At 57.5% G+C, this 26,002-nt stretch overlaps 2 protein-coding genes across 9 annotated transcripts; one reads left to right on the plus strand and one right to left on the minus strand.

Annotated features, from left to right (window-relative positions):
* The first annotated feature begins 468 nt into the window (after nucleotides 1-468).
* SH2B3 (SH2B adaptor protein 3) lies at nucleotides 469-25,908 on the plus strand. Of its 8 annotated transcripts, none has more exons than XM_041410475.1 (10): nucleotides 469-739; nucleotides 1,577-2,503; nucleotides 6,512-7,088; nucleotides 8,654-9,436; nucleotides 19,820-19,921; nucleotides 20,131-20,222; nucleotides 20,295-20,410; nucleotides 20,606-20,820; nucleotides 21,106-21,277; nucleotides 21,773-25,908. In XM_041410475.1, the coding sequence occupies exons 3-10, from the start codon at nucleotides 6,840-6,842 to the stop codon at nucleotides 22,066-22,068; spliced, it is 2,025 nt and encodes a 674-aa protein (XP_041266409.1). In that variant the 5' UTR covers nucleotides 469-739; nucleotides 1,577-2,503; nucleotides 6,512-6,839; the 3' UTR covers nucleotides 22,069-25,908. The 8 variants fall into 8 exon arrangements, with proteins under 8 accessions (XP_041266409.1, XP_041266410.1, XP_041266411.1 ...); XM_041410476.1 differs by having other exon boundaries at nucleotides 6,515-7,088; XM_041410477.1 differs by having other exon boundaries at nucleotides 470-739; nucleotides 20,316-20,410.
* On the minus strand, nucleotides 14,919-18,729 carry LOC121339027. The gene is made up of 2 exons (XM_041410483.1): nucleotides 17,597-18,729; nucleotides 14,919-16,230 (listed from the first exon to the last, which is right to left on the minus strand). The coding sequence occupies exons 1-2, from the start codon at nucleotides 17,843-17,845 to the stop codon at nucleotides 15,640-15,642; spliced, it is 840 nt and encodes a 279-aa protein (XP_041266417.1). The 5' UTR covers nucleotides 17,846-18,729; the 3' UTR covers nucleotides 14,919-15,639.
* Nucleotides 25,909-26,002: the final 94 nt, after the last annotated feature.

Consider the following 26,002-nt stretch of genomic DNA (forward strand, 5'->3'; position numbering starts at 1 on the left):
GGGCATTTTCCAGCTCAGCCCAGACCCTCACAGCCAAGCGTTTCCAGATGTCGTAGCCCCCTCCGGGCAGGTTGGGAAGGACAATATCTCGGTGTGGGATGGAAGAGGTCACCTGAAACCCACCACATCCCGCCTGGAGGTGTGCAAATGAGCCACTTCCAAACCGCCCCACCCATCCTGAAAACAGAATGGGCCAGAGCAGAGCAATTAAAGAGGGAAGTGGGAAGGACGGCTGGAAGCCGGTAAAGGGTTTTTTACACAGCAGAAGAAGGCAGCAATGGTTAAAAGCTGAGGGCAGCGTAGAGCGGAAGGGAAGCAGCAGCGCCTGAGTGAGAGTGTGTGTGTGTAAGAGCATCTGCGCAGCTCCACATGCACAAACAAAAAAAAAAAAACAAAAAAAAAACAAAAAAAAAAAAAAAAAAACAAAAGGCGAAAAAAAAAAAAAAAAAAGCAGAAGTCGGGGGTAGTGAATTAGCAGTTGGGGACTGAGAAAATCCATACAGGAAGCAAAACAAAAGAGAAATCTCAGGCCATTGGGGCTGAGGACGCTGAGAGGGCGCTTCTGACATAGATGAAGCTGATAAAGAAAAGTGCGATCGCTGGGAGCTGGGACAGCCGCCCGCGGGAAGGGGGGCAGGCACCCGGATCCGCCGGCCGCTCCTCCGTCCTCGGGAAAAGAGCCAGAAGGTGCAATTATGCATAAAGCAACGGCAGGAGGAATTAAAAAGCAGATTTCAAGGTAAGATTTTATCATGTCAGCTGCTCCCAGCCACTTCCTTGTGGGGTTTGGGAAGGGATGATTGGATGCGGAGTCACCTGGATCCCTGGCAATGCCCGAGGGGCTGCGGGGTTATGGCTCAGATCTGATCCGGGGGGGTTGCTGAGGCTGCAGAAGGGCAGCAGAGCTGTGTCCAAACCGGCTGTGGTCCAGGGGTGGCGCAGCTCCAGCAGGGAGTTTGTGTTTCTTTCGTTTCTTCCCTGGAGGGTGGATTGGGAATGGATGGGGTGAACAACTGAGGTGTGTTTAAAGCACCACTGAGGACGGACCCCACGGGGGGTGACACACAGGTGTTCACAAATGGCTCAGTGTGTCCCTAGCCCACTCTCCAAGGGCAAATTCCTGCAGCTTCCACCTTCCCAACACCCACAAATCCATTGTGTGGAGTGTGTGAAATCCCGGCTGCCACATCCCTGGGCTTCCTTGGCTTGGCATGCTGGGTGGGCACCAGACCCTGGGCAGCACCACAGCTGCTCTGCTGTGACTTTTGCCTGCCCAGTGTGAGTGGCCTCTGCGTGGGGCTCTGTTCCTCTGTCCCTGTCACTGCTGCCATTCCAGACATGGCTTTGTAGGAGCTCTTTGCACAACCAGTAACACGAGTGGGGGATGTCAATGGGCCAGATGTGACACTACAGACCACAGTCCTGCCCTTTACTGGAAAAAGGTGTAGTGGGAGTTTATTTTTGCTCCATTTCCCATGGCAGAGTGGGTGGCTGTGGCTTTGCTGTGGGGCCCCTGCTCCCTTGGGACGAGGTGGCACCAGGATGGCTGAGCCTGACCCGTGTCCACCCACTGCAGTCCCCCATCCTGCTCGGGATCCAGGGACACTGTGACCGCTCTGTCACGGCTGAAGCCCTCGCCCACGGTGTGGGACAACTCTGGGCCCTGTATCCTGATCCGCTCTGGCTGGACGTGGGCAGCAGCCTGCGCTGCCTTTTGCCACAAGATAATTTGGAAAATTATGAGAAACAGGGTTTGAGATGGCATCTGGCCCACTGCTGCCACCGCACAGGTCCCTTGGGTCCCAGCCCACGGAGCTGGGGGAAGACGTTGCCGAGCAGGAACAGAAAAGGGGGCATTTTCTTTCCAAGCCTCCAAGAGCCCCACGCTCGGGCTCCCTCCCGACTCCCGGGGGGCTGTGGCGGACACCCCCAAATCCACGGAGAAAACATTCCAAAAGTCACAAAAATACATATGTGTCAAAATTAAAAATAAATCCACCCCGGGAGCGCGGCCGGGCTGTTTGTGCAGCTGGCTCCGCGGGCGCGGATGCGATAAGATAAAGGCAGAAGCGGGGAGGGGCGGCGCGGAACTGCGCGGAGCCGGGCGCACCCGCGGAGCCGCCGGCGGGGCACGAACGGACTGACGGACGGACGGACAGACAGACACACACCTAGGGACAGTCAGGCGGGCGGACGGACGGACGGACGGACGGGGCGGCCTCTCCGCTCCGCCCCCGCGTAGCCTCCGCCCCCGGCCGCGCCGCTCCGCTTTACATAACCCGTCCGGGGCCGGGGTCCGCGCCCCGCGCCTCCGCCCGGCGGAAATGCGGAGCCGCCTGCCCCGGTTTCCTGCCTGAGCCGAGCCGTGCCGAGCCGAGCCGAGCCGTGCCGTGCCGTGCCGTGCCGTGCTGTGCTGAGCCGTGCGCCCCGTCCCGCCCGCCCCGTCCCGGGCGTTCCGCCGCTCCATCATGGGCGAGCGGCAGCCGGACGCCTTCTCCTGCAGGTAACCGCGACCGCGCGGCGGTGCCGGGACGGGCTGGGCTGGGCTGGACCGGGACGGGACGGGCGGCCCCGGGAAGCGGCCGCTGCAAAGCGAAAGTAGCGGCGGGAGGAAGCAGCGAGGCGGCCGCTCCTCCTGTGCAGCCCCCGGAGCTGCTCCGGGAGACCCGGGCTGGATTCTCTCACCCGGGGAACTCCGGTGCTCCCGTTCCGGAGTAGTGAGCCCCTTCCTCTGCCAGCCTTCGGACAGCAGCCCCGTCCCCCTCAGACCACTTCTGTGCGGCACAGCCTTGTCCCTGTCCTTTCCTCGGGCTGCCTCTTTCCAGGGACTGCTTGCCCGTGGTCCCGTTTTCCTCATGGACACTCCCTGTTCCAGGGCTCTGTTCCTCTGTGGGTGCCCCCATCCTGGGCACCCCTGTCCTTCTAGCAGCGCGGGACCCCAGAACACCCCTTCCTTTGGGATCCCTTGACTTCCCCCATTTCCCAGCATCCGTATTTTGGAGATCCCAGAGCCGGGGGAGCAGCATGTAGGGAGCCAGCCTTGCTCCTCTCCTCTGCCTCCCCCCGGACCCCTGCAGCCCCTGCCTTGGGGGTGACCCCTCTGGGAGGGTGCAGGACCGGTGGGGTGATGCCCACCTGCCCCATGCCTTGGGGCCCTGTGCTGCCCGAGGGGGCCATGCCTTACCTCTGCCCCCGTGCCCGCTGTGAGTGCCAAGCAGAGCTGCCACCTGGAGCCTGCCAAGCAGCTCCTCTGACTCTCTGCTCCCTGCAGACTTTGTTGGCCCCGTGGCTTGGCAGGGGCTCGGAGCACGAGGCCGATGCACCAGCGGTCAGCATCCCCGCAGCCTTCCCATGCCCTGCCAGTGTGCCCAGTCCTGCCTGTGCCAAACCCCATCAGGGTCACCCACGGAGAGCCTGGACCTGCTGGCTCATGGCAGTGACACGGTCATTGCAGCCCGGGCTGGGATTTACTGTCAAGGAAACCAGGATGAGTTACTGAGCTGCGATTTCGATATTGTTGTAAATTGATTCAAGATGTGCTGGAGTTGTGGGCTGGTGGCCTGGGGACTCTGTGGGGCTGCAGCCAGAGGAAGAGGTGGCCTGTGCAGGGACGTGGCACTGCCAGCTCCTGCATGTCCTCGCTGCACTTGGATTTTCTGGCAGGAAACAGGATTGGTGTTTAAAGGCCTATGGAATTAGTGGCAGGTTTCACTTTGACTTGTTTGGGACTAGAACAATGCTTTGGATTTCTTTTTAACTTTTTCTCGGGGCAGGAGAGACTCGTCCCTGTGCATTTTCCCCTCCCCAAAGCTTCTATTTTCTCTCACTTTTATATATTTATTGCCTCTGGTAAGATCTGGTTTGGTTTCACCAGAGCCCACAGGGCTGCACGTCTGCCAGCACCCTGTGCTGTGTTGGTGAGGTTGGGGTGCAAGTGCCAGTGGCTTTTGAGGGATCTTCCATCCACTGCCAGAGCAAATCCTCCCCACCCACACACCCATGGCACTGATGGGCACCGTGAAGGTGTCGTGACAAATCCCAGTGGGTGACACAAAGTGAAAGTGCAAGCGCTCGTCGCTGGTGGGGTTTGTGGTGCTGCCGCAGCTCGGCAAGGAGAAAGGGCCAAATCCAGCAATCCCTGGGGGGCTGCTGCGGCGAGCCAGGCTGGCTGGGAGCTCAGCTGCTGCCTGCTGTCCCCAGGGACCCCCGGGCAGCCGCTCCCCCGGGAGCGCTCCCCGCACCCCGTTTCTCCCACGCCTACACCGCAGCGATTCATTTCATGCAACAAAACAAGCCCTGTCGAAAGAGGCCACCCCACTGCCGGGCTTTTCCCCGCAGGCAGTGGGTGTAGGAGAGTGTGATGGTGCAAACCAGGCTGCAAGGTGCCAGACGCCACGGTGTGGGGGCAGGCTCAGGGTTTTTGGGGAGCTGGGCTGGCCACAGCTGTTTGTGCTGGTGAGGTGCTGTGGGGCGAGCCAGCGTGGAGCTTGGATTTGACCTGAGATGGGTTTGGGTTGTCTCAATCCTGTCTGTCCTGTTGGAGTGGTCAGGGAAAGCCAAACAGGTGAACTTTCCTCGGATTTGAAGTGCTGTAACATCACCCACATCCCCAGAGCTCTGTGGTGCTTCTCAGTCCATACAGAGCTGTAAATTAAGGCCAGTTTGGGTCTTTAATATAGAAAGTTGTGTAGTGTCAGGAGGTGAAATGAGAGGAATGCGTATGTCCTGTGAGAAAGGGGGAGAATGAGGGTAAAATCTGCCTTCCCACACTGGCTTTTAAACTGATTTCCTACACGTGTGGAATTGGGGGTATCTTTCTGTCCTTCTCCTTTCTTGCTTTTTAACTTGCTGGTTTGGTTCAGCCAAAAAAGAGAGAGGGAAACTCCTGAGACCCTGTGGGATTCTCCAGCTTGTGTGGAAACAGCTAGAGCATCACAGGGAGTGATGGTGCTGTGCCATCACCCTTTCTGAGACCCAGAGAATCCTCACCATCACAGGGAGCTCCAGAGGGAAGAGGAGGACAATGCTGGGCAGTTTCTGCTGTGGGTTGCGCTGGCACTGGCTTTGGCTGTTTTATAGTGGTGCTGTAAATACGTGGGTGTATCCCACATCCCGAGGCTACAACCAGACCTTTCCCCACCAACCCCTCCTGCCTTCCTGAGTGGCAGCATCTCTATGCCCACCTCCAAACGGCTGCAGCACCCTGCTTGTCCCCATCAATCCAGGGGTGCATCCAGATGTTCTTCCAGCACCCGCCGTCTCTGGGGGATAGGGATGCAGAGCGGGGCTGCACCATCCCCATCCTGCAGGGAGGCTCTGCATCACCCAGCCCCTGCAAGCCCACCTGTGGCTGGCTGGATCCCCCAGGGACCTACATCCCCCTGATCCCCCCTCCAGGGACCTGCATCCCCCCGAACTCGCCGTGCCAGATGCAGTTCCATTGAAAAGTGCCGTTCATTGTAACCTGGCCTTTTATAGCCGCCTCGGAGCGGCTGCGGGGCCATGCCAAGAAAGGCTGCAGCCGGCTCAGAATAGCTCTTTTCATGGAGGACATCCTGGGAAGGAACAATGTTCCCGCTCTTGGGATTGTGGGAACTTTGTGTTTCTGCCACTCAGGAAGTGGGGAGCTGCGGGGCCGGCCAGGGCGTCTCCCAGCCCCTCGCTTCTCCTGAAAATAGTCCTTGGGATGAGTTTTGAATATTCCTGTGCTTATAAAGGGAGCTGCAAATGCCTCCGGACTCTTCTCCTCCAGTTGGGAACAGTTATTTCTGGGAGAGCTGGCGCATCAATCACATTTCCTATTCACGTCACTGGCGTGCATTTTCCTGCCGTGGAACTGGCAGCGAGTGGGGCCGGTTTCATTTTCGGGTTGGTGGTGCTGCACATGCACGGTGTGTGAGCAGGGCTGGGCACAGGGCACAGGGCCACGTGGGCTCTGCTCCCTCACGCTTCCCCTCGAGGCTGGATTTGTGGTGCTGGGTGCTGGAGGGTGACCTCCACACCCCTGGAAGGTGGGAAGGTGGCGAGTTGGATCTGGCAGCTCCTCCGTGGCGAGGCCAGCTGGCTCTGAATGCTCATCCCCTGGGAGCGGGTGGCAGGATTGGGCGCTGGCTCCCAGCACTGCCCTGGCACTGCTTGGTGCTGCCAGCTCCTCTGGCTGCAATTAAACAACAAATGCATTTACTGGGACAAATAACCCATTGCTGGATCCAGGCGCGGATTCCCGTCCCGGTCGGTGCTGGCACTGCTGCCGCAGCAGCGCTCAGGTTGGGCAAGAGTTTAAGGGAAGCTCCTGGGGGTGGCTGGGCTGCAGGGCTGGATCCTGCACAAGCCCCAGCTCGCTGTCCCAGCCCGCACCGTCATCAAAGCCACCGCGCCCGGTCCGTCCCGTCCTGCTCTTCCTCGAGTTCCTGGCCCAGCACCCCAAAACAACCTCAGCACCCCAAAACAACCTCAGCACCCACAAACACCCCTGAGGTGGGGCAGGCTTGGTGACGTACAGCTCTTCCAGCAGCCGGCAGGGATGGAAGCCCCCCAGTCTCAACTAGTCCATGATGTGTCCAAGGATGGGCTGGATTCTCCACTCAGAGCAAATTAAAGCCATCAGAAGTCCTTCATCTGACCTGCAGGATGGCCAGGATCTCCTCACGGGAACATATGAGGAATAAAATGTCAATTCTGCCTTAAAGCCACTGGCTGCTGGATTCCAGCTGCGTGGAACACAGCAGGCTGGAGCAGGGGGAAGGTCACCCAGCAGCAGGAACTCGCATCCCTGTGGATGTTGCCACTGAAACCTGGGGCTGAGTAGAGGAGCAGGAGGCTGCTGTGGTAACTCCAGCATGGATTCACCCGGGATAGCTCTTTCCATGTGGGAAGTGTGCCAGGCAGAAGCAGTGAGGTCGGCATCGTGCCAGTGCTGGGAGGAGGAAGCGCTGGGGAGTATTTCCCATCGTCGGGTTGGAAAAGCACGTTGCTACTGGAGACGGCCTTCGGCTGCTTCCCACCGCGTGGCACAGACGAAGCCCGGCTTTTCCCGCGCCACAAACCTCTCCCGAAGCTGGTACGAAGCGAGCCTGAAATCTTGGAAGGTGAATTCCCTACCCTGGGAATCTCGCACCTGCCTGAGGAGCCGTCCGCACGAGCGCCTCGCTTCCCTCCGCGTTTTGCGGGAGCATCCCTCCGAGCGTGCCGGCGGCGTGGGTGGTGCGGCGGCGATTCCCGGGTGCCGGGAGGAAGCGGGAGCGCTGCGGAGGATGCTGAGTCACGGGCAGGCTGGCGGCGCTGATAGACGGGGCCCAGCTGGGGGATTCGGCCGGGCTGCGGCGGGCGCATGCCCCGCACTGCCGGGGCGCCGGACGGCCCCGAGCTTTGGGTGGCTCTTCTGAGAAGGCGAGGCTGGCGGGGGGCAGATAACATCTCCCCTCGCCTGCAACCTTCGCGGGACGTGCTCGGCAGGGCAGCGGGTGGGCAGAGATAGAGCCCCGCTTCCCGGCGTTATCGCCGCCCCGGTTGCAAACACGATCCCCTGTGCCCGCACGTTCCTCATCGCCCTCTCGCTTCCTCCTGGCCCCTCAGGGTTTTTGTTTCGTCTTTTTTTTTTTTTTTTTTTTGTATTTTTCCTCCCCCTGACAAACGCAATCCGCTTTTCCTCCCTTCCCAGCAGCCGGGGTGCTGCTGCTGGAGTTTTGGGGAGGCGGCAGCGCCTGTGCCGGCGCGGCAGGATCCGGGTGGGTTGGCCGATGTTTCCTTCCTGAGCGGAGTGCACGGCCCCGATAAGTGCCCCGGGCGAGCACGAGGTTCGCTGGTGAGCAGCGGGGCCGGCCCTGGGGAGCACCACTGCCGGCTCAGCCGGGCACGCCGGGCCGGCTGCACGCCAGCCACGGTGCTGCCAGATTGGCCTCGCAGTGAAATCTGCCGGGGGCACAGATACGGTGTGGTTTGCCAGAGCTCGGCAGCTCCTCGGTAGAGCATCCCCTGGGGAACCCGCGCTCACCCCGGGCAGTCCCGGCCTCTTCTCAGGCCGCTGGGGCCGGGAGGATCTGGCAGCGAGGCAGCTCCATCCCTGGATTTCTGCAGCTTTTCATGTTGCTTCCTCCCCTCCCGCCCCCGTTCCAGTTTTATCAACTCCGTTGAAATCGGTCCCTGGAGGGAAACCCATCGGCGCTGCGGAGCCTTGGCAGGAGCCGAGCGGATGTGGCCGGGCCAGGCGTCCCCGCGGGCGGCGGGCAGCTGCAGGCAGCTGTGCTGGCAGGAAGCCGCGCAGACGCCCCGCGCCGCGACCTGCCCGCTCCCCACCGCGCAGGTGGGGAAACTGAGGCACGGCCCAGCCAGGTGGGGACGGGCGTGTAAAGGAGCTGCGGCGGGGCTGCAGGCTCGGGGTCCAGCGTGGCCGCTGCTGGTGGCCATCGCGGTTGGTCACAGGGCCGTGCTGCTCGCTGGGAAGCAGCTGTCCCCTGGCTATTTCCAGCGTATCCATGGGAATGAGGCAGCTTAGAGTGGGACCCGGTCGACCACAGTGGGGCCAGGTCGTTCCCCAGGCCTTGAGGATACACATTCTGAGTGGGGTATGGCCACTCCAGCCAGGGGTTGCCGGGGTGGGGGACACATGGGGACCCTGGGGCTGCCCTGACCACCCGTGTGCTCTGTCTTGCAGCGCGGCCGCCTCGCTGGAGCCTCGGCAATGAATGGGCACTCGCTGCCGGCCGGCACGCCAGCGCATCCCCGGGGCTGGCATGAGTTCTGCGAGCTGCACGCCATCAGCACCGCCAAGGAGCTGGCGCGGCACTACCTGCGCTTCGCCACCGAGCACCCGCACCATGACCTCCTGGCCGCCGAGAACTTCTCGGTGCAGTTCACCGACCTCTTCCAGCAGTACTTCTGCCACGAGGTGAAGGAGGGCATCGCCATGAACCAGCTCCGCATCCTGCCCGCCGGCCCGGCGCGGGATTACCGGGACACGCACCGGCGGCACACCGACGCTTCCCTGGGCACGGTGGCCAACAAAGCCGAGGCGGAGCCCGGTGCCCGCCCCGAGCAGCCCGTCCGAGCCCCCGAGGCTGCTCCCTCTGGTCTACGCAAGTCCTGGAGCTCGGAGGAGCTGGCGGGGCCGGCGCGGAGGCCCTTCTCGCTCAGCCAGCTGCGCAGGAGCTGGCGCAGCCTCTTCCGACGCCGCTCCTCGGACGCGCTCCCCGGGGATGGCGATGGGGAGGCGGCGGAGGCGGCTCTCAAGCCGGGACTGGGGAAGCGCATCCTGCCGTGGGGGCTGTCGCGGGAGCAGCCCCCCGAGGTGCGCAAGGAGGGGCTGCTCAAGTACGGGCTGCTGGATGAGAATTCCCTGGACAGCGGGACGCGCTGGCAGCGCTGCCGCCTGGTGCTGCGGCGAGCGGGGCCGCCCGACGCCGAGGAATTCGTGCTGGAGCTCTTCGACCCGCCCAAGGTAAGGAGCTGCCAGCCTTTTGCCTGTTCCAGCCAGTGATGCTGCGGGTCCCTCATTTGGGGATGATGCCCAGACGCCAGAGCATCCCACAGGGAGGAGCAGGGCCACGGTGCAGCCAGCACCACGAGGGTTTCTCACCACGAGGGTTTCTCACCACGAGGGTTTCTCACCACGAGGGGCCCGGATGGGTTTGCTCTGCCACTGCTCTCCCTCTGCTGCAGCCACATGAGGCTGGGCCGTGTTATTTAATGCCTCTGAGAAGCAGACAAAGCCACCCCCGTGGGTCTTGTCTGGGGAGTGAGAGATGCTGAGACCAAGGTGTGCTTGTTGCTGCAGTCGGTCAATGTGTCACTGCATTTCTGCCTGCTGGGACTCCAGAGCTGGGTTTTCCAGCTGGGAGCACAGTGCCTGCCTTCTGAGCTGAGGATAGAGGCTGATGGCCTCCATCCCACTCATCCCAGCCTCATTCCACCAAGCTGTGGGGCAACCCAGTCTGATGAACCCCAAATTCACCCTGTCCCCTGTGCTGTGGCTTTAGCAGCCTGAGCATCTGCTCGCCTGGGCAAGCTGGGAGAGGAAAGGGAAAAAGGAATTAGGCTCTGTGCCTTTCTCTGCTCCCAGTGGGACCCATAGTTATAGTTTTTGTAAGGAGTTTTGTGACTGCAAGTTCAGCTCTCAGCTGCTGCAGGGAGCTCCCGTGGTGCTGGGACGTGGCTGGAGTGGAGATGATGCAGGATGTGAGGGAGTGGGGAGTGATGTGGGGGGAATTGGGGTGTTCAATCTGTAAAAAGACAGTTCCTCCACATGGCAGGACTTGCACAGGCGTGATGGGATGAATTTTCTTTTTTTTTTCTTTTCTTTTTTTTTTCTTTTCTTTTTTCTTTTTTGTTCTCGTTTAACTTTGATGACAAACTTGTGCTTTGGAAGGAGGAAACCTCCGGTAGAGCTGGAGCCTTGTCCCTGCCTTCAGGGCAGCAGGGTCAGGGAGCAGCTGGCTGAATTCCTGCTATTTCCGTCAAACGACTCCAATATTAAATATTTGAAAAAAGAAACAACATCAAAATTGTAACATCTGAAAGTAAAAGCTGGTTTTGCTCCGTCATGTCAAGGGTTGCAGTTGTTTGTCCCCGTGGGAGTGTGTGTCCCCATCCTGGGGCACAGAGAGGTCAGAGGCACTCTGGGGCACTTGGAGGGTGCTCCAGCAGCTGGATAACACTGCCTTTTTTCCTTCCCTCACCCCTTTTCTCCCTTTTCCCCCCTTTTTCTTTTTTTTAATCTCTTATTCTTTTTTTAAATCCCTTTTTCTTTTTTCTTCCCCCTTTTTTTTCTTCCTCCTTTTCTTTTTTCACTTCCCCTTTTCTTTTTTCAATCCCCCCTTTTTTTTTTTTTTACTACCCCCATCTTTTTCTCCCTATTCCCCCCTTTTTTTTCTTTTATCCCTTTTTCTTTCTTTGTTTCCCTCCCGCTTGGGAAGCAAGCCCAGCCCATTCTTCCTCTCCCCACATTCCCTGCCCAGCTTTGACCCAGGGGTGGGAGACACTTTAAACAAGACACTGACCAAGTTCCCCCACTTCTCTGAGCATTATTCCTTGCAGTCTCCATGGGATGGAGATTTCCTGGTGCCCCACATCCCCACGAGGCTGGAGACCCCAGAGCCCCGAGCAGGGGTTTTCTCAGCCAGGCCTGCGGAAGTGGGGGATGTTCCTTGCTGGATTTTGCAAGTCTCTGGATTAAATTGCTTCCTGTGCAAATATTCTCAGGGCGGCTCCTTCCTTTCCAATTCCCTGGGCCAAGGCCAGCTCCTGTCTCCTTTACAGCACAATCAATCCTGACCCTTTCCCAGTAACTGCGGTTGAATTCCGGGGGTGGTGGAAAATCCCCCACGGTGCTGGTGGCTCCCACTGCCCAAACCCAGCACGGGGCAAACCACGGAGCAGTGAGAACAGAGCAGTTTGTTGGGGGGTTATTTTCCTTTAAAATAACTAAATAACACTCAACAACCCCCTGGGAATGGCTGTGAGGAGCCTCCTCCTTTCCATCCTCCAGCCCCAGGATGCTCCCAGGGCTTTGCCACCGCCTTTTCCCCATCTCATGGGTCTGCTCCTGATTTGAGGATGCTGTTGATCACCATAGAAAATTGATGGTTTTAAATAAGTAACCGTAAAATCAGTTCTTGGGATTTTTCAACCCCAACTATCTGTGGATTGTGAGGTTGGTTACCCTCAGGGTCTGCCTGGAAACACCCTTCCCCCTTCCTCCTCTTCCTTCCCCCTTCCTCCTCTTCCTTCCCCCTTCCTCTTTCTTCCCCCTTTCCACCCTGTAAATAATAGGATGCAATTGAAATTTCATCTCAGCCTCAGGGCTTTACAGCATCAAGCCAAGCCCCCAAATATCCCTCCCCTTGGAGTGACCTTGGAAAAGGCAGGTGTGTGGAGAAAGGAGCGGGGTCCTGCTGCTTTTGGCAGCTTTTATTTCATTTTCCCCCTTTTTCTCCTGGTGCTCCAATGAGGCCTCTGAGCTTAATCCCTGGCATCAAAGGGAGTGGGGGCTTTGAAGAGCCCTGATCCCATTTACTGCTTGGGTGGCTGTGCTGGGTGAAGGGTCAGGGAGCTGTGCTGGAGAATGTGGCAATACCACTGGCACTGCCTGGAGTGGGCACCCCCTGCCCCAGGCGTGTGCCAGAGTAGAGATGAGGATTTTGGGAGAGGGAGCAGCTCCCCTTGCTGTGCTCACAGCCACAGCTGGCTTGGCTTTGGCATCGCTCCCTCCTCCCTCGAGCACTGGAAAAATGATGGAGGGATTTGGGGATGATGGGATCTCTCCTGGGAGAGGGTCACTGCCTGGCTGCAGGGCACAGGATTGGGGGCAGTCCCACCCTGGGGACATTCTGGAGGGCAGAGTGAGGTGATGATGCTGTGTGGAGGAGGAGCTGGAATAGAGGGATATGGGAATACCTGTAGTGCTTGCATATATAGATCTATCAAAGAATATATATATATGTGTGTATATATATATATATTTTTAAATTTTTAATATATATTTATATGTGCCATAGGAAAACCTGGGCATGGTCCTGGAGTTGCACCCAGGTGGATTCTCTGATGTCTGTTATGAGGGCAGTGCTCACCAGTCCTCCCTGATTTCCTTGGAAGCATTAAGTGTTTTCTCCCCTCCCACACCATTTAATCCCATACAACCTTCAGGACTAGGTACCTCTGAGGTCTCCCCACCTTCATAAATTTCAACCACTTGAAACCATTTGGGGCTGCTCCTTTCCCCAGCTGAGCCCCAACCCCAAATACCTCTTATATGGCCAAATCCCAAACTCCATGAAAGCCGCGATTCGCAGCGGAAATGTCCCGAGCCGTTTCTGTTGACCAGATGTTTTTACAGGAAGGGGAAGGGAAATGGGATTTGCATTTGTGCTGCTTTCTTTATAGCATTTTAATGAAATCCAGTGTGTCCCACAAATTGATGGCACGCCGGGACTGGCCGGGAAGGCTCCTTCCGGAGAAAGCCCTTGGAGCCTCTGCCACAGCTCAAACATCTTTGCTGAAGCCACGGGAGGAGCAGCATTTTTATCTCTGCTCAGTGTGAGGCTGCTTTGACTTCCTTTTTTTTTTTTTTTTTCTCTTTTTTTTTAATTTTTTTTTCTTTTTTTTACACCTTTCACCTGAATCTGGTTTCTGAGAACTGCCACCTCCTGAGCCAGCAGGTTCCTGTCCCCAATTTTTGGTGCTTGGGGGTGTGAGTGGCAGTTGGTCAGGCATGGGATGGGGCACATCCCAGTGTTTTGGTCCCCATTCCCTATCCCTGCTCCTCCTGGAGCTGCTCAAAGGTGGCCTGAGTGACTCAGCCAAGGAAGGGCAGTGGTGGAGGGGGAATTTTCCTCCCTGGAACACCTTGAGAAGAGTTGTGCCAGTGATGGGAAGCAGGGAAGTGTCCCATCATCCCATCCCTGCTCCAGGAAAGGGCAGGTTTGTGTCAATCTGGATCCCCAAGGGACCACATCCCTCTCCTGGCATCCTTTTCCTGGCATTCCCAGGGACTTCATCCCTCTCTTGGTATCCTTCTCCTGGCATCTCTGTGGGCTGCATCCCATTCATGGCATCCTTCTCCTGGCATTCCCGGGGACTTCATCCCTCTCTTGGCATCTCCATGGGCTGCATCCTGTCCTGATGCAGCTGAAGATGTCCCTGCTCCCTGCAGGGGGTTGGACTCGTTGACTTTTCAAGATCCTTTCCAACCCAAACTATTCTGTTCTTCTGTGATCCCTCTCCAAACATCCTGCTCCCAGCATCCCTCTCCTGGCATTCCCAGGGACTGCATCCCTTCTTTGGCATTTCTAGGGGCTGCATCCCGATCTGGTTGGTGTCCCTGCTTATTGCAGAGGGCTTGGACTGGGTGGCCTTTGAAGGTCCCTTCCAACACATGTTATTCTGTGGTTCTGTGATCCCGCTCCCAGCATCCTCAAGGATCGCATCCCTCTCCTGGCAACCCCAAAGACCACACAGCCAGGAGCTGGGAAAACTGCTGTCATGACCCTAGAGGGGTATGGGTGTCCTTCAAATCCCTTGGGAGAGGCAAAACCTCCCCTGAAGGCACCTGGAGCTGCCCCAAAAGCCTCGGGCAGCCTCTCCCCGGGGCAGGGCGGGCGCATCCCTCGCTGCTCTCTCTGTTCTTCGAAGGCACCGGGGCTGGGCGGCCTCAGGGCTTTGTGAGATTTTGGTGGTGACTTTTGCTCTCTTCCCCCTCCCCCCCGGCTCTGTTTTTGGGTATCGAGGGGGGGTGGGAGGGAGGGTGAGGAGACAAAGGTTATTTGTCATTTATTAACCACAACTTTTTCCATCCTTGGTCATGCACGGAAAAAACACTTTTAGCAGCGTAACCACAGCCCCAGTGTTAATTGCTGAAGAGCAGAGTTTCTTATTTTGGAAACTGTTGCTGGGATGGGGCTTGTCAGGGCCTGGGTGTGAGGGGAAGGGTGCAGGTTGGACCCCAATATCTGCCTCACTGAACTCTGGGGTTTTGGGCTCTGAAGGAGTCCATCCTTTTAACCCCATCCTTTAAAATCTGCCCTTCTTGGGGATGTTTTCCTACTGCTGTGCCCACCCTGCTTATCAGAGCGTCACTCACAGGGATGCTGCAGAGCTGCTCGGGGTGGAAAGCACCACGTGCCAGCTGAGAAGCGGGCAAAAAATGGAGATATTGGGCAAACCACAGGGAAAAGGACTGGAAAAGTACTCAGGGAATGCATTGCTTGAGAAGAGCTGTGGGTGCTGGGTCCCCACAGCTGATGTGAAATGCCTAGTGGGGTTTTTTGGGTGGTTGTCTCTCTTTTTTCCCCCTTTTTCTTCTTCTTCTTTTTTTTTTTTTTTCTCTCTCTCTCTCTTTTCACGGCCCAGGATGTGGTTGTTTCAAGGCTGAGAGCTGCTTCTTTCAAAGGTAAATATTTATGAGAGCCTGCGCAGGCAGCGCGGGGTCTGGAAGGATTCAAGGATTCATCCCAGCCCTGGTGGGGGCTCAGCTGGGGTGGACCCTGCTCCTTCCCACCAGGCAGGTCCCAACTCCGGTGTCTGTGATGGGCTCTGTGATGTTCAATGTCATTCTGGGATTGTGTTAAAAATTAGCATTTTGGGCAAACTCGCTTCCTCCAGCTCCGGGCAAGGGGCAGGAATGAAATTACCCATCCAGTGGGATTGAATGCTCCCACGTGGTCTTTTGAACCTTTTCCATCATCCTGGGTGATGCAAAACCTTGGGAAAAACCCCAGGACACCCCAGGGACTATGGGGAGCCTGCAGAGTCTGTGCTGGACCCCCTCATTCCTGTGGGGCTGGGGTTTGGGGTGACTCAGTCCTGGCTGCAGCAGCTCCCACTTGCACGCAGACACCTTGTTTACTTTCCATGCTCGTTATTTATTCCAGGAAATTATTAAAGCAGCCCACGCTGGAACCGAATCTGGCATAAAATAAATTAAAAAAAAAAAAAAATCAAGGGTCTGCTGAAAGCTGACTGTTTACAGATCATGTTTACAGCCCCCATTACCCTCAGCCCTGCTGTGAGCTGCTGGGGTGGCCGGTTTTGGGGGGCTTTGTGGGATTTTGGGGGGCTTTGTGGGGTTTTGGGTGTTTGCAGGGTTTTGGGGGTCGTTGCAAGGTTTTTGGGGTTTTGCAGAGGTTTGGGGAGTTTGGGAATGTTGGCTCATTCAGAGCAGGGAGGATGATCAAAGAACAGAGAAACCACCAGCTCCAGGCACGGCTGGCGGTTCCTGGACCCCCCAAATCCCACCCCGCGGCTCTTGGGGTGCTCTTTTGCAGCACCCCGGATTAATTCGGAAGGAAATCGGGGCTCAGGGCGCTCCGGGGTCGGGGCTGTGTTTTCTCCCGTGGCCGTTCGCCGGCGCTCGCAGCCGCCCCCGACGGGAACAGAGGGACCTTTGTGGCCCCCGAGGCAGCGCTTCAGGCCGGCACAACGGTGCCTCTTGTCACCGCTGGGCACGCTCCCCTCGGGGACAGCTCCGTCCCCCGCCACGGCCCGCGGGATGCTCGGAGACAGGGTGTCCTGGAGACGCCTTTGTGTGCCGGGTGGAGGATGCTGGCGGGGCTTTGCCGTGGGCAGAGAGGGTTTTTTTGGGAGGTGTGGGGGATGTTGGGCTGGCACAGCAGCGGGAATCACCTCCTGTGTTCCTCTTTGAGAGTCGGGGAACCTCCAGGCTCCAGTTCCCCAAAGCCAGAATGGAGCCCAGGATGGTGCTTGCTGCTGCCAGGAGGTCTCCAGTTGAGTGGTCTGCGCCTGCAGAGAGGCAGGAATGTTTTGGGAATGTGTCATCCCGGGGTCAGGGGGAGCTGAGCTGAGCTAGGGGTCCCTGCAGCAGTGGGATTCCAGTCCCTGTCCCCAAAACCAGCATTGGCAGGGGCTGTCCAGTGTGGACCTCTCCTCTTGGGATGAACAGTTGTACAAACACCTGAGGAAGAGCACTGGAATTAACTGTGCTGTCAACTCCTCTGGAGCACTGGGATTAGCTGCTGGAGAGAGGGATTAGTCAGCTGCAGATCCCTGAGGATGAACACCAGGGTTAGCCATGGTGCAGAACCCTGAGGATGAACACTAGGATTAGCCATGGTGCAGATCCCTGAGGACACATTTTGGGATTATCTATGGTGCAATGTAGGGTTAGCCATGGTGCAGATCCCTTAGGATGAATAACTGGAGTGGTTGTGGTGCAGATCCTTGAGGATGAACACTAGGATTAGCCATGGTGCAGATCCCTGAGGACACATTTTGGGATTATCTATGGTGCAATGTCCTCAAGGATGAGCGCTGGGTTTAACGATGGTGAAACTCCCAAGGGAAACCACCTGTGGGATTTCCTGCCACACAAAATCCCTGAGGATGAAGGCTGGGATTACCCTTGGTGCAAACTCCTGAGGATGATGGCTGCTCCAGCAGACACTTTGACTCTCCAGCAGGACCCTTGGAGCCCTCACAGCCCTGCAGGGCCACGCTGCCTCTCCCTGTCCTGCCCTGGTGCCAGGAGATGTTTCCCACACCCAGTTCACCCAGCATTCCCTGGAGAGGAGCTGTGTGTATCCATGCTCCTGGAAAACCTCACAGCTTCCCCCAGGGCTGCAGACACAGGATATGGTTTTGTGTCCATCCAGCACAGCCAGGCCAAGCCAGGCCTGGAACTGCAGCTTGGCTGAGGTTTGTCCCTTGCGTAAGGGCCACAGTGATTTACAAGAAGTGACAAATCTCGCCCGTATCCGTTGGGGACCTTGCACAAGGGCTCAGGCACTTCCCCACCTCCCGTGGTGACTCAGAGTGGAAGCGAGAGCCGGCGTGGGGAAACCCCCGGAGCGTGGAGGGGCCGGGGGCAGCTCCTGGTGCTCTCGAAGGATTTGCTCTGCATGAACTTGGCCTGATGGCCCAGCCACTGCCATCGTCACTGTGACAATGCCATCATCACCACGCCACTGCCGTCATCACTGTGCCACCGTCATCATTGTGATGCCACTGCCACTGTCACCATGACCCTGCCAAGACTGCTGTGCCACCACTGCCAGGCCTCCACCCTCATCACTGCCATCATCACCAAGCCACTGCCACCACTGTCATCATCATGCCACTCTCGTTCTTGGAGAGCCACCTTCCTCCTCACCTGAGTGGGAAAAGCTCCGCCAGCAGCCTCAGTGTCCCCTGAGCATCCAGACGTGCTCCTTATGGCAGCAGCTCGCAGCTTCCTGGGGAGAGTGTTCCTGGCACAGGTGGGCCAGCTGGGAGGAGCTTTTCTGTGAAAAACACCATCAACCCCAAATATCCTTGCTGGAGATTCAGTGGGGAGAATCTCCATGTGGAAGCTGGTGGAGTTTGGGCTGAGCCAGAGCAACGCCAGTAACATCCTCAGCATTCCACCCCATCCTGAGCATCCTGAGCACACAGAGCCGGGCAGCAGCGGGCATTACCCATCCCTGCAGTGCTGCTGGGGCTCCTCTTGCCGAGAAGGAGCCCGTGGGTGAACCCTTGGCGTGTTGAGTGTGCACTTTTGGTTACTGAGAACTCCCTTTCCCGGTACCGGCCGCATCGAGCAGGGCATCTTGCGGTCAGGTGCGGCGCCCCGGCAGCGGGGGCACCGTGCCTGTGGTAGGCACTTCCCCGAAGCCAGCCTGGTTTTTCGGGCACCCTATCTCTGTGCTGCATCATTTCCTTCTCCCTTCACGCTCCAGCTGCGCTCTCCACGCCGAGAGACGCAGGGGGCTTCGCCGAACTCCCTTTTCCTGGAATTTCCCCGTTTCCGGAGAAGCCGACCCCAGCGCTGTGGTTGGGGTGTTGATAAAACCCGCTCAGGGTCACGCTGGACGTCACAACTCCCGTGTGGGAAAGTGGCCAGGACGAGAGATCCTTTCACCTTCTCCACACAGGACTTTGCACAGGGCACAGCTGCGTTCCAAAGGTGGCAGAAAAATCAAATTCCTTCGGGATCAAAGCCCCGGCGCCGGCGCGGCGCCTCACGGCAGCCCGGTGACAGTGATTGCAGCACAGCACAGCTGCAATCACTGTCACCAGCGGGCCCGGGGCTGCCGGAGCCACCGCGGTGTCACCAGCCCTGTGCATGACGCCGTACACGAGCGACTTCTAAGAACTTTCTTCTCGGTGCAGCTCGGAGCTGATAAGGGCTGATCCCTCTCGCGCTGCGTTTCCGGCCCCAGAGAACACCGAGTGCTCGGCTGAGGCAGCCAGGGAGGGAGGAGGGGGGATGGAAAAAAAGAAAAAAAAAAAATAAAAAGCACAGCTAAAGATGGTGTGGTTGGGTGACCGAGGAAGTGTCCGCTGGGGACATTCTCAGTGTCATACAGGTGGTTGGGGACATGCTGGCGGTGGGTTTGCTGTGAGTATCACAAGCTCTGGGCAGAATTTGGGCAGTTTGGTTGGCGGTTGCTGTTGTGGGGTGAAGCGCCACAGCCGAGGGTGTAGGGACACTGTCGCTGTGTAGGGACAGTGTGAGTGAAGAGGGACACTGGAACCAGCATCCCATGGGATGATGAAGCCACTGTGTGAATCACAGCCAGCCCAAAATGTTGTGCAGCAAGCCTGGCGTGGGGGGATGAGTGGGCCTGGCACGTGGTGGCACTGCCTGGGCTTTGCCAGGATGCATGGAATGGCTCTGGCTGTAGGGCTGAGCACAGAGCCTTGGCTCCATCACTCAGCACCATTGGGTGATTTTTTTGCCCAATTTAGTGAATTTTTGCCCATTTCAGTGATTTTTTTTCCCCCCTGGCACCCCGGATCCTGGGCCACGTGCTGCAGCCTCCTGAGGAACTGAAAGCTGCCACAGGGATATTTTAGCCTTTGTGGAAGTGTTTGCTCAGCATTTTGTCACATGCCTGTGTCAGTGCCAAACCCGCTGGGGAGCTCTTGGCAGGCCACTGACCCTCGCAGCCACGAGCAGCATGTTCCCTGCCTGCACCCCAATTTCCCCATCGGTGCCACATCCCTGGAACGTGCTGCCGTGCTGGGAACCCCCTTCTCCCTCCTCTCCTCCACCCATCCCTCCACTGCAGGGTCCTTGGGACCCCTGAGATGGGTCTGGATGTCACTCAGCCCCCCTGGGGTGCCCTGACAGTGACTGGGCAGTGCCGTGGAGGGTATTTCCTTGCCACAAAGGGGTATTTCCTCACCACACAGGGTATTTCCTTGCTGCAGGAGTATTTCCCTGCAGAGCCGGGTGTTTCCTTGCTGTGCCTCAGGTGGCTCCTGGGCTGGGCAGAGCAGTATGGTGCAGGGCAGTGTTTTGGGGGGTGGGGCGGTGTTTTGGGGTGTGGGGCAGTGTTTTGGGGTGTGGGGGAGTTGGGGCTCAGCTCAGGCTCTGTGTTTCCCCTCACAGGGCTCCAAGCCGAAGCTGCTCGTCGCCTGCTCTGCCGTGCAGGAGGTGCGGAGGTGCACACGCCTCGAGATGCCCGATAACCTGCACACCTTTGTCCTCAAGGTAGGACCTGCCGAAAGGGTCTGCAGCCACCCCCGAGGCCTTTCCCACCCTCTGGGACACATGTGGCTCCCAAAAGCTCCCGTGCCAAATTTCTGTTCCTCTTCCTATCCCGGGAGGGGATGCACAGGGGGATGTGGAGTGCAGGGTGGGGGATGCACATCTCTCTCTCTCTCTCTGAAGACCTCATGTCCCTCTCTGATGTCCCCTAGGTCACCAATGCCACCGACATCCTGTTTGAGGCAGGGGATGAGCAGCAGCTCAGCTGCTGGACGGCCGAGATCCGGGAGTGTGTGCGCAGGGGGTAAGCGCTGCTGGGTGTCCCTGAGCCCCGGGGTGGGGACAGTGGCTCTGTGTCCCCACTGCCAGCACTCAGCCTGGCTTCTCCCATCCCCAGCAGGTCTGACACAGGTGACTCTGAGCTCCTGACGTGCCGACACCCCGACCCTACAGCCGCCAGCCCCGCCACCAGCACCGATCCCGTCAGCCAAGGTGAGCTGGGGACACCAGGGGACCCTGGGGACAGAGTATCCCTCACCGGGGGGTCACCACATCCTGCCGTGGCTGGGCTGATTGGCCTTCCCCAAACGGCACGAGGAGGGGACAGAGAGGGGAGGGGACGGGGGCGATGGGCAGGGACATTTCCCAGGGTCACTTCCCAGGGACACTCATCCCTGTGCCTGGCAGGGGCGACTCCAGGGGGCCCGGGGGAGGCGGCGGGGCCGAAGATGGAGCAGTTCCTCTCCTCCTGCCCCTGGTTCCACGGGCCCATCTCCCGAGTGAAGGCGGCTCAGCTGGTGCAGCTGGGGGGGCTGGAGGGCCACGGCGTGTTCCTGGTGCGGCAGAGCGAGACGCGCCGCGGCGAGTACGTGCTCACCTTCAACTTCCAGGGCAGAGCGAAGGTACGGGCGGGACAGGGCTGGGATGGGGAGGGGAATCTCACAGGGACAGCCCCTGCTGCAGGACAGCCCCCGTCTCACCAGGGAGGTGCCCTCCTGCTCTCTGCCCCGATGCTTGCAGTGTGCTGGTACCCTTCTCCCGGGCGGCAAAATCCCCAGGGAGCCACAGGCGGGGGGGATGCAGCACCTGGTGCTAAAGCCATTAGTGTCCCCCCGTCCCAAATATCCCCACGGGGTCCTCCAGGAAGGAGTGGAGGGAGGGTAACAGGTCCCTGCTCCTCTCCGCAGCACCTGCGGCTGGCGCTGACGGAGCGGGGCCAGTGCCGGGTCCAGCACCTCCGCTTCTCCTCCATCGTGGAGATGCTGCAGCACTTCCACCGCTACCCCATCCCTCTGGAATGCGGCACCGCCTGCGACGTGCGGCTCTCCAGCTACGTCGTCGTCCTGCCCCAGGCACAAGGTGCTGGGAAGGGAAGGGAAGGGAAGGGAAGGGAAGGGGGTGTTCCCATGGGACATAAGGTGTGCAGGAAGGGAAGGGGGATGTTCTCGTGGGACACAAGGTGTGCAGGAAGGGAGATGTTCCCGTGGAATACAAGGTGCTCAGGAAGGGGTTATGTTCCCGTGGGACACAAGGTGTGCAGGAAGGGGGATGTTCCTGTGGGACACAAGGTGTTGGGAAGGGGGATGTTCCCCTGGGATGCAGGGATGGAGCTGCCCAGGCTGGGTGTGGGTGCCCCGGTGCTGGCCAGAGCTGGGCCCTTTGGCCGCTCCTGGAGTGGGGAAGCGGAAGCCTCGGGGCAGTGGCACAAAAGGTGACTGCCAAGCTCCCAACTTCCCCTTCTGAGAAAGGAGAAGCTGCTCCCAGCCACCGGCTGCGGGGGGGTCATGGGATGCACCCCCAGAGAGGGGTGACAGGGGCATCCCCCTGACCAGCATCTCCCCTCTCTGCCCTCAGCTCCCGGCTCCAGCACCACGGTCCCCCTCCCGCTGCCCTTTCCAGGCTGGAGCCCCGAGTTCGGCCTCATCCCCACCAGCTCCTCCTGCCCTCACAACCCCGACGAGCCCCCCGGGGGTCCCCCAGCGGAGCAGATCTTCCACCTGGTGCCGCCGCCGGCCGAGCTGGCGCAGAGCCTGCGCCCGGCCAGGGCCACCGCGGCCACCGCGGCCCGGCCCCGCGACTCGGACTATGAGGTGGAGGCACCGGGCCGGGGCCACGTCCGTGCCATCGACAACCAGTACACGCCGCTCTGACCAGCACGGCGCCGGCACTGGGATGCACTTTCGGGTGGAGAAATCCTGGAGACCTTCTGGGGGGATCCATCGAGAGAAAGAATGTACCTGTTTCTTCCTTCTGGTTAGGGATTATTGTTGTATTTTTTTGCAAGGAAGGGGGTAATTTTTCACTCCTGTACGGGTGTGCTCCCTCTCGTTGGCCTGTTAAAGGGCCTCTTATTGTTTTTTTTTTGTTGTTTTTATCGAAGCTTTCTCGTTACTGTTTACACAACGCCGCTCGTGCCTGCGCCGGGCCCGGTGTCCTGCCTGTCCTGACATGACAGAGCCCAGCCAAGGAACCAGGGGCTTGTGTTACACCCACGGAATTGGAGGAAGTTAAAAAAAAACCCAGGATAACAAGGAAAGAATGATTATAAATTCACTGCCAAGTTGCTGCTCCAGGCCTCATCCTCCTACCCTGGCTGCTGAACCCACCAGCAAAGCCCGACCGAGCTGAGCTCCCACAAAAGGTGGTGAGCAGGGTTTGGGCTTTTTTTTTTTAGCTAAGGCAAAAACTGGCTTTTTCCTGCTTTTCCTTTTTAACCCAGCACAGCCGTGGTCACTCCCTGCGCCAGGCAGAGGGATCCTCATCCCGCTCTCCCGGCTGATTGAGACTGAACACTAATTGCTCCATCCTTAGCCAAGGCACCAGCTGAGAACTAACACAGAGACTGACACAAACCTCTCCTGCTGGTGAGGGAGGGGTTTATCCCTTTGTATCCTGGTGATGGATGCGTTCTATCCCGGTGATGGAGGCTTTTTATCCCTGTGGTGAATGGGTTTTTATCCCAGTGATGGAACCGTTTTATCCCAGTGATTTTAGGCACAAATCTAAAGTCAGTTTTCCCCTTAAAGAGACCCATACTCTTGCTTGCCTTTTTGCCCCCAAAACACCGTGTCACCAGGAGCTTGGTGGCATTTTAAGCTCCACAACAGCCTCTTGCAGGCGATGGGGGTCCCTGGGGGCCAAATTTGGGGTCACAAATCCCTGGGTCTCATCATCCCCTGACCCCCAGCTGTCCCCAAACTCTGCTGCTGTTCCTGAGCCCCCTGGGCTGCTTCACCTGCCTGGGGCAGCCGTGAGAGAGGAAGCACTTCTGAGAAGCTGCCTTTATTTTAGGAAAGAGGAAGGGCTGGAGCCGTTGCGCCACACAGGAGGGGATGTTCACAGTATTCAACTTCCAGATTTCCCAGCACAGCCTTCCCTGGGATTTCGGATGCAAAACTTGCCTTGAGATTGCCTTACAGAAAGCATTTTTTATTTCTATTTTCCTTGAAATTGCAATACAGGTGGGAGCCCTCAGGAGCATTAACATTTAGCAATTAATTTGAAAACCAGCAAACACAAAGCCTCGTTGGGCTGAGTTAGGGAATTCCACAAAAACCCAGCCTCTAGGACAGGCTTTGCAGGTTCTGGGTGAGCACAACTTCCAAGGAGACAGGGTCAGGAGCTGTTGGGCAAGGCCAAAATATCTGGGGCCAAACAGCCCAGGAAGCAGCCATGAGAGCAAATCTGGGTTTATAAATCTGAGTATGAGGCTGAGACAAACGGGAACCATCAACTGGAGAAACCATTTAGGTTTTCCTTTTGTGCCTCCCCATTGCTTGCTCTTGCTCTCTCCTGGGCTTTGTGCACTTAGAGCAGGCAAAGGCTTTTTTTTCCCCCTGCTTTCTCTACACTTGTGCCTGAAACTGGAGCATTAAGAGCAAATTGCACTGGTCCTGCAGCACTGCCAGCCCCGGAGAGGCTCTCGGAGGAACAAAGCCAGCCCTGTCCTCGCTGGGCTCCTCAGCTGTATCCGCATCCCATTCTCCTCCCTGGAGCAGCACAAAGGCTGCAGCCAGAGGCAGGAGCACATCCCCAGGGCTGGCTTGTGCCAGGCAAGGCAGCTCCCTCCGAGGCTCATAAATAACTCCCCGTGCTCTTGCATTTATAGGGATGGGGAAGGGAAGGAGGGACAGCACAGCGCGAGTTGTTGTTTCCTTTCCTCGCTTGCTGCCCGCTTCCCAAAGCCTTGGAAAACACAGGGATGTGCTAAATCTTGCTCAGGTTGCTGGTTTTAGTCCCACTGGGCTCCAGGGAGTTGCTTTCAAAGGGGTTTTCCCCCAAAAGGCGAGGTGGAATCACCCGAATCTCCCGACATCTGCAAAGAAAGGATGGGCTGGGAAAAGGCAGCGCTATTCACTTCCCCTGCCAGATGAATCCAGAGAAATCCTTGCCAGATAAATCAGATGCTGCTGGGGTGGGTTGTTTTGGCACGCCAGGACTTTATTGTTCCAGTGCCAGAACTGAAACATGCGTGTGCATGTGGTATTTTTAACCTGCAGTTTAATTACAAGGGGGTTCTCCGCAGTTTAAATGGAAATTGCTGTGCTTGATTAGTAAAATACACGTTGGGTTCATTATCAGCCACTTCCCCCATGCAAACAAACTCCAGTGGGGGAGAACTGTTCTCCCCACCAGTGGGAGAGTCCCTCTGATTATTTAACAGCTAATTCCATCCCCAATCTCACCCACAGGCAGCTGAGGGCTGTCCAGCCCTGCCAGCTCCACCAGTTCCTCATTTCAGATCCACTGCAGCAGGACCTGAGGGGATTTTTGGGCTATTTCCCAAACTCCCAGGGGGAACTGAGTTTGAAATCCCATTTCTCCTAGAAAACATCTGGCTGGTGACACAGGTCAGAGCACAGCTCTGCTCCTGCCAGCACGTTACTGCAGCCCTAAGGTACTCCTCTGCACTATAGCAGTGGGCAAAGAGCATTAAGCCATTCCACCCTATGGAATAGAAGCATTTTGCAGGATTTTTTATATTCTTGTGATTTGAGGGAAGAGCCCAGGGCTGGGCAGGTTTGGTTCTTCAGCCCCTGCGGGATTTTACTGGCATTTGTGGGGATTTTGGGAGGAGGGGAAGCCAAAGGTAGGTGGCCCTCGGTGAGGTGTAGGCACCAGTTTGTGCCTTGGCCCTGGAGATGGGCACGTGGAACACGAGTTTGGATCCCACCCAAGGAAGCCAGGAGCCACAGGAGCAGCTCTTGGAGCTGGGCTGGAAGTCCTGCCCAAGGGCCTCCCCCAGGAGAGGCTGGGGAAGGGGAGCCCCATTTCATCCAGCTCCTCAGGACAGTTTTTAGCAATAAAAATGAAAACCAGGCAGTGCCTTTGCTCTGTGACAGCAGGGACTTGGTTTTAGGGCACAATCCAAAACTTGGGTCCTGCCAGAATTCCTCCCCCTCCTCTTCCTCTTGCTGTTTGCTGACAGCCACTCCTGCTTGGTGGCCTTTGTGTCCCCAAGGGTGTCAGGCTGTGAAGGAGCTCCTGACATGAAGCATTAGTGGATGTCTCCCTCCCAGATCCCAGCCCAGCAGGTACTGAACACTGACACCACCATTCCTCACCCATCCCTTTGGATTGAAGCTATTTTGGGGTGAAACTTCTAGGGAAAGATCCAGGGAGAAGCCAAAGCTTCTCATTTCTCATCTGGACCACCAAACCCCGGTGTCATCCAGCATTCCAAACTTTTAGCTTTGATCCAAACAGCCCCAACATTCCCCAGCAGATCCCAGAGGCAGGGAGGTGACTCTGTATTCCCTAACTCAGCCTTTAGCAGGACGATTAAAGCCAACAATTTTGTTGGGAGTGTATTAATTTGAAAGTTCTACTTTTCACCTGCACAGAAAAGTTCTTCTTGTATAGTAATTTTTTTCTATATATTGTTTCTGTATGTACTGTACAAGTAACTTATTCTTGAATAATGCAATTTTACCATAATATTAAAAAAAAAAATCTGCTCTTAATAAACTGTTTTTAGAACTTGTTTCTCACTTGTAGTCTTCAGTTTGATTCTCTCCAGGTGCCTGGACATTGTTTTAGTGGATTCTGGATGCTAAAAGGCAGGAATGCTCCCTTGGACATGAA

Source organism: Onychostruthus taczanowskii, unplaced genomic scaffold, assembly GCF_017590055.1.
Source record: "Onychostruthus taczanowskii isolate IOZ18803 unplaced genomic scaffold, ASM1759005v1 scaffold32, whole genome shotgun sequence".
Classification (NCBI taxonomy): Eukaryota; Metazoa; Chordata; class Aves; order Passeriformes; family Passeridae; genus Onychostruthus; species Onychostruthus taczanowskii.